An 8,339-nucleotide genomic window follows, 5' to 3' on the forward strand; every position below is an offset into this window, starting at 1 on the left:
GTGTTTCAAAAAATTCACCCATTTCATTAGAAGAATATTCCCCTCCTCTATCAGAACGAAGAATTTTAATACTCCTTTCTAATTGATTTTCAACTTCTGCTTTATAAACCTTGAATTTTTCAAATAACTCACTTTTATGAATAATCAAGTATACATAGCAATATTTTGAGAAGTCATCAATGAAGGTAATAAAGTATTTCTTTCCACCACGAGTAATAACACCCATTACTATCACATATATCACTATGAATGAGTTCAAGCACACAAGTTTCCTTTTGGATAGAATTTTGAAAAGATTTTCTAGGTTGTTTGGCTTGAACACAAACTTCACATTTTTGTTTCAATTCATTAAAAGATTTAGGAATAAGATCAAGTGTCATCATTATTTTAATAGAATTCAAGTTAACATGTCCAAGTCTACCATGCCAAATGTCACAACATTCAACATTTGAAATAGAAGATGAAGAAATGCTAGAATTTTTATTAATAAAGGAAGACATGATACTAAGTTTAAATAAACCATCACAAATATATCCTTTCCCAACAAAAGAACCATGTCGAGAAATTACAACTCTATTGGATTCAAAAACAACTTTAAAACCTTGTTGAACTAACAAAGCAGCACTACTCAAATTTTTTCTAATTTAAGAAACATAAAAAACTTTATCTAAAACAAGACAATTTCCTGAAGCTAATTCTAATTCTACTCGGCCTAGACCAATGACGCGTGCTAGGCTCCCATTTCCCATGCTTACAGTACGTGTGCCACATTCCTGATATGAAGAAAATATTTTTTTTATCAGCACACATATGAACATTAGTTCCAAAGTCAATCCACCAATCATTTGAGTTATAAATAAAATTTAACTCTGGGCTAGTGACATGATACTTGTTAGATGGGAAATTTGAGCTAGCATTAGCGGTAATAACATTAGCTTGAGGCTGAGACGAAGATTTGGGATCAGATGTAATGAAAACAATCTTTAGCAAAATGATTGTTTCTTCCACAAACAAAGCAGAAGGACTCATTTCCTTGGATTTTACTCTTTGGTTTGTAGTTGTTATTAAAAGCTTTATTTTTATTTTTAGAGAAATGAGAGCTTTGACCAAATTTATTATTATTAGAAAAACCAGATTTTTTGAAATTTTTTTGTTTAGGCTTATTAGCGTTTTCCACTAAATGAGCCTTAGCCTGAAAAGGGGTTTTATTAGAATCCTTTTGTGAAATACGATGTTTATCTTCAATTCGCAAGGTAACCAATAAATCAGATAAAGTGAAATGATTGGGTTTATGTTTAAGGCTTCTTGCAAATTCAGACCAAGAAGGAGACAATTTAGAAATTAACAAACTAACAAGCATTATGTCAGGCAAAGTAATTTCTTTCATTTTTATATCATAAATAATATTTTCAAATTCATGAACTTGGTCAGAGAAAGGTTTTCCATCTTCCATTTGAAAATAAATCATTCTTTCACAAGAGTATTTTCTTAAACCCTTTTCAGCAAAACCATACTTTAGTTCAAGAGCGTCCCATAACTCCACAGCAGTTTTTGTATGACAAAATATTTTATAAATATTATCAGATAAAGCACTAAAAATACGACCATGGCACAAAATATCTTTATCACTAGAAGAACTAGCTTCAACCAAGGCACATTCAGAATAATTTTTAGATTTTCCATTTAAAATAACAGAAAATAAATTCAACTCTGTAAGCCAAAATTTCATCTGTTGTTGCCAACATAAAAAAATTTTCACCAGTAAATTTTTCTGGCTTACTACTCAAAGATTGTTTATATTGAAAAAGAAAAGAAAGTTTTTCTCTCTAAGATTGTTAGGAATATAAATTTAATAGAACACAAAAAATATATTTAGATTTTCCAATAAAATCAATCTCAACAAGATAATGAATACCAAAAATTAAAAGCAAAACAATCGGTAACAACTAATTAAACACAAAGAGCAACTTAGAATATTAAATAATAATTTTAGAGTAGCCTGAGTTGAAGCACGCAGAGCGCTATCCTTAGAGAGAAAACACCCCCACTGCACTGGTAATTTAGAGTCTTATAATGGGCTCCTCTCCCAAGATACGTCAACCTGTTAGACCGTTTGAGTGCAGCGAAAGATCCCCGAACCAAAGAACACCGCTCCAAAATTATAATTTTGTAGTAGAAAAAATATTGAGGGAGAGATAAAAATGAGCTTGCTGTGTATTTTTTCTCATCTTTTTCACGTACCAGGGTCTGTATATATAAGCACAATATATCTTTAGATAAAGGATGTGCCCTCGTTTTGCAAGTTTTTTCAGTAACAAAAGGTGTACGTTGTGTGTGGATGTGCACTATCTTTTAGCTAGCTTTTCGGTAACAGTAAAAGTGTACGTGGTGCACTTTGCTAACTAATGAAAACTGCAGGCTTGGTCAAAGTGAAGAAGGCTATAAAAGTTTTTTGGTTTTTTGCAAATTACAAATATTAAATAAAAAAACATTAATTAAATTAAATATTTAAATTAAATTTTAAATTATAAGATAATTTTTCAACACCTTATCCACCTTCTGAGCCACATCATGCAAAACCACAAGCGTCAAACACAATCTGTTTCTATCCCGCATCATCACCGTGGCTGCCATCCTCGGCTCCATATGAAGTACCCCTCTAAAAGATTCTACAACACCAGTTTACATGTTTCATTCCTCGTAGGTACGTTGTCGACGTCGCTTACATGGGTTCGAAAATGTACGAGGTTAGTAGCCCCTTCGCCTATCATAGTTGGTCCGATGATGCACCACGTGAACCCGCAGGCCCACAAACCCTCCTTCACCAAGTCCCTTCTCCACCTTCTGAACCACATCATGCAAAAACACGAGCGTCAAACTTGATCTCTCCTGTTTCGCGCAATCATTGTAGTGAAGAACACCACTTCCATCCTTTCTGGTGGCTACGTTAAGTACCCCTCTAGGAGATTTTGCAATGTTTCGTTTCTCACAAGTACGCCACCAATGTCGTGCACATGGGTTTGGGTTAGAAATAGTACGTAGCAGCCCCTTCACCTCGCATAATTGGTCCAGTAACGTACCATGTGATCTCACAAGCTCGACACGATATGAGTTCCCCACCGTGAAGTGGCCCTTCGGCGTAGGTTTACAACTTGAAGTTCTCCTTCGACACAGGATGAGTTCCCCACCTTGAAGTGTCCACTCTATTACGTAACAGGCACGTCGTCAACATAGCAAGTACTCTTTATAGTGCCAGTTTACACGTTCCCCTACAGATACGTTGTCAACCCTGCTCATGTGGGTTTGGAACAATACGAGGTTAGCAGCTTCACCCACTACAAGAAATTTAGAAATTTCGAAATTATCGACGACCAAAATCTGTGGGTAATCCAAAAAAATTTGTGGGTAATACTTCATTTTGAACGGATTACAGACAGATAATAATCCGTTGATAAATTACTCGTTTGAAACATTTATCGACGGATTATAATTCGTGAGTAACTTTCCCACGGAATTACCCATATTAAATAACACCCTTATTTAGTTCAACATCCCTCATATCTGACCCCACAAATCAACACAAGACTTTTCAGCGTGCCTTGTTGTCACTCTCACATTTTTCTAGAAAACTTCCCAGAAGGTCACCCATCCCTAAATTACTCTATGTCAAGCACGCTTAACTGTGAAATTCTTAAGGAATAAGCTACCAAAGAATAGATACATCTCATTAGTATAACTAGTACAAATTAATTCCTTTAAGTCATCCTCAACTATACAATCTCATACTTGTAAAATCTTTGGATCCCTCTCATTCCAGTATATTTCACAAATTACAATATAATATAATACTATAATTTTTATGTAAATTAAAAAATACTAATATTTTAGTATGTGTATTTCACAAGTTACATTTTTATTATATATAATTAAAATTTATAATAAATTATATATAAAATAAATATTATAGTTAAATCAATAAATCATATTTAAAATTTGTATAAATATATATTAAATTAAAATTAGTAATTAATCAAAGAATAATTAACTTTTATATATAAAGCACAAATGTCTTTCTTGTGCCATAGTGTTTTTAGAGACTTTTCTTTAACTAGAAGAATTTTATATATTTTTTAAAAATTTAATCTAATTTAGTTTTTATTTATCATTATTACTTAAAAATTAATTTTATTATTTTTAACATAAATTATTAATAAAAAATAATTACCCACGGAGTTATCCGTTGATAATTACCAACCAATAAATCTGTGAGTAATTATCTAATTTAATTTTTATTTATCATAATTACTTATAAATTAATTTTATTATTTTTAACATAAATTATTAATAAAAAAATAATTACCCACGGATTTATCCGTCGATAATTATCCACAGATAAATCCGTGGGTAATTATTTAATTTAATTTTTATTTATCATAATTACTAATAGATTAATTTTACGAATTTTAAAATAAATTATTAATAAAAAATAATTACTCATGGATACATCGGTTGGTAATAATGTCAATAATTTCATGGGTATTATTGATAATATTTTTAAAAAATCATTTTAAAATTGTATTAAATAGTAATCTTGTTTTATTAAAAATAATATAGTTTAAAATTGGTAAAATTATTATAAATGTTAAGAAATCATCTTTTAAGTTTAGACTATCATGCATCAATATCATTTCACTAATTATATATTTTTTAATTTAAATAAAATTAACTATATAATATTAAAATATATTGATAGTAAATTATTATTTTATACTATCATTTAATTATAAATTTTATATATATAATAGTTATGGTAAATTAGTTAGCATGAGAAAATTAGCTAAGTATTTAAGAATTTAATTTGTTAATCTTTTATCATTAAAATTTTTAAAGTTATCGACGAATTTTTTTGCATTTTCTACGAACAACATTTTAGACACATAATCCGTGAGAAATATCTGTCTGAAACATCATAATTTTCTCACGGAAAAAATATGTGGGTAACATCCATTAGAAATTTTAGAAGGAAAAATTTGTGAGTAATATCCGTCGGAATCATTTATGTTTCAGACGGACACATGTGCGTCGAAAAAATTCGTCTATAATGTCATTTTTCATACGGATATTTATCCGTGGAAAAAAATCCGTCAGTAATGAGAGTTTTTTTTGTAGTGACCTCACATAGTTGGGTCTGATAACACACCATGTTGGCCCGCAGGCTCGACGTGGGATGAGTACGACATCAAGTGCCTAGTTTTGGTTGCTATGACGATGAAATTGTTGCTCGATAAGGTGGTTGGTGTGAACGCATGGAGGTCCTGTGGGGTGACTCTGTCTTTACAAATGAACCTATGTGTGTGGTCATTTCTACCCTATGTTGATACAACATAAAATAAGTTTAAAAGAAAGTAGTTGTTGATATAGATCACACCACCTCCGCTTGAAACGACTATTCATATAAGACTATGCATATAGGGCTAATTTTTTTTTATTGTTTTACCTATACTGTATAATAATTGAATAGTTGTGGTACAAAAAAATAACTTTTATGAACACATCTTTTTCAAATGGTGGTGGTTCAAAATGATTCTATAAATTGATTAATTATTCACACAATTTTGCACACAATTTATTAGCCAAAAATTTCACTCTTGTATTGTTATTCATCTCCAATCTTCTTTGTGTTTTAACACATGGAACCCAATCAATATAATTTTTAAAGTTATATTAATTATTTGCAAAACCAACCACCACCTCCACCCATTACCAGTGAAGATTCTCAAAATTCTCACTATTTTATTTATCCACCACCACCACCTTCTACCAATGATAATTCTCCAAATTCTCACTATTTAATGTATTCACCACCACCACCCTCTACCAATGATAATTCTCCAAATTTCCATCATTTTATGTATCCACCACCACCAACCAATCCCACTATTTGGTATGGGCCTCCAATGTTTTCCAAAAGAGGTGTGGAGCAATTAGATAGGGAAACAAAATCACCAATTGGTTCAATATCTGAGTCTCAAGTTGGGCTAGACAATATCACACTTGATGTAGAGGGACAACAAGGAGATGGATTATCTACTTAGAAAAAATCACGTGTTAGCTTCTCAATGGAAGATGACACACTCCTTATTCAATCATGGGTCAACATTTCGAAAGATCTAATTGTGGGAGTTGATCAAACAGGAAATAATTTCTATATGAGAATTAGAGAGAATTATAACAACTACCGTAATCAATTTCTAGAAAGAAAACCAAGTCAATTGAAAAGTCAATGGTTTCAAATCAATAAAGTAGTACAATTGTTTCTAGCTGATACAAATAAACTCATGATCAAAGAAAAGGCGAAAGTTCAGAGAATGACATCATGGTGGATGCATATAAGATTTACTCGCAAGATGTGGGTGATAAATTCAATTTTGAACATGCATAGAGGTTGTTAAGAGATGTGCAAAATGGAAATTTGGATCAACAAATAGTTCTTCAAAGAAAACAAAGATTTCTAAATCAAGGCAATACTCAACATCTTCTAACACAGATGTATCAATTGATTGTGAAGAATATGACCTAACAACACCAATGTCCTGTCCAATAGGCCAAAAAGCAATGAAAAGAAAGAGTAAAGCAAAAGTTGTCTAAACATATTTCGACAAAAATGAGTTGGGTAATATAGCAAAAGCAATGGAAAAAAAGTGATGTAGTGAAACAATTGGCTGAAGCGAAGGAGGCAGTTAACTTTAGTAAGATGTATGAATTCCTCATGAAGGACACATCTAGGATGACTGAGAAGCGACTTGAAGATCATGAATTGGCTTGTAACTTTATTAGGCGCAAGTTAGGACAATAGTTATTATTGTAATTTTATTTTAATTGGTTTTTATTGCAAGTTAGGCTAAAAGTTGTTAAATTATCGCAAGTTAGGCTGATTCTATTTTAATTGGTCTTTATCAATTGTAACTTTATTTCTAAATTATGATTAAGAAACTTGTTGTTTGAAACTAGCCGTTATGAAACTGACCATTTTGAAATTAAATGTTACGAAACTAATCGTTACAAAATTATTCGTTATGAAACTAGCCGTTGTGAAACTAGCCATTATTCATGTTACTATATAATCGATGCAGACTTGTTGCATCTTATTATCAATTTTTTTTTATTATCAAAATCTCCATCTTATTCTCTGCCAAACTTCACACTTGAGTTTTTCATAGAATGGATTCCGACAAAGAATTTGATATTTTTTTTAATCAAATTATAGATGAGGAACTTGAAGATAACACTGAAGAAGAAATAATGAGGATAATACTCGAGATGCAACAACAATCTAACAACACTACTTGTCAAAGAAAAAGAAGAACGACGATAGATCGGTGTCATAAAGAAGGACACAATCAATTCTTCAATGATTACTTCTCAGACAATCCAATTTACACGAATGCTCAATTTCGACGAAGGTTCAGAATACAAAGGCATGTGTTCCTTCAAATTATAGAAGCCTTTGGTCATCATGATGAAGATTTCTAGATGAAAGTTGATGCAATTCGAAAGAAGGGTCTTTCACCATTACAGAAATCCACTACTGCCATTCGTATATTAGCATATGGATCAACTATTGATAGTATAGATGATCATGTTCAAATTGGTGAAAGCACTATTGTGGAATGCTTAAAGAGATTTGTATCAGGTGTATGCACCTTATTTGGGGAAGAATACCTTAGGAGGCCTACCAATGAAGACATTGAACGACTACTACAGATAAGGAATGCACATGGCTTTCCAAGTATGTTAGGTTCCATGGATTGTATGCATTAGGAATGGAAAAATTATCCAGTCGCATGGAAAGGACAATTTTGTTGAGGTGATCATGCTTGAAGCTATGGCATCACAAGACTTGTGAATTTGGCATGCCTTTTTTGGTACTATAGGTTCAAATAATGACATTAATGTGTTAAATGCTTTAAATGTGTTTAATGAGGTTTTTTCGGGATAAGCTCCTGTTGTACAATACACGGTGAATAAAACCAATATAATATAGGATATTATTTAGCTGATGCCACAAGGAGAAAAGAGAAAAATATTTGCCTAACGACAAGAATCGACAAGAAAAGATATGGAACGGGCTTCAGGAGTGTTGCAATCTCGATTTGCAATTGTATGTGGGTCATCACGTGCTTGGCGTGTCAATACACTGAAGAATATAATGTATGCATGCATCATACTATATAACATGATTGTTGAAGATGAGACACACATATACAATATCAATTTTGATTATGATAATGGTAGTAATGAAGTCTCAACTATCAATGTATTTAATGATCTTCATCCTA

General features: G+C 31.7%; 1 protein-coding gene across 1 annotated transcript; it reads left to right on the top strand.

Annotated features, from left to right (window-relative positions):
* The first annotated feature begins 7,533 nt into the window (after window positions 1-7,533).
* LOC145955031 (uncharacterized) lies at window positions 7,534-7,999 on the top strand. The gene is made up of 2 exons (XM_083069727.1): window positions 7,534-7,789; window positions 7,935-7,999. The coding sequence occupies exons 1-2, from the start codon at window positions 7,534-7,536 to the stop codon at window positions 7,997-7,999; spliced, it is 321 nt and encodes a 106-aa protein (XP_082925853.1).
* The last annotated feature ends 340 nt before the right edge of the window (window positions 8,000-8,339 follow it).

Source organism: Cajanus cajan, chromosome 2 (assembly GCF_000230855.2).
Source record: "Cajanus cajan strain Asha chromosome 2, NIPB_CcT2T_4, whole genome shotgun sequence".
Classification (NCBI taxonomy): domain Eukaryota; kingdom Viridiplantae; phylum Streptophyta; class Magnoliopsida; order Fabales; family Fabaceae; genus Cajanus; species Cajanus cajan.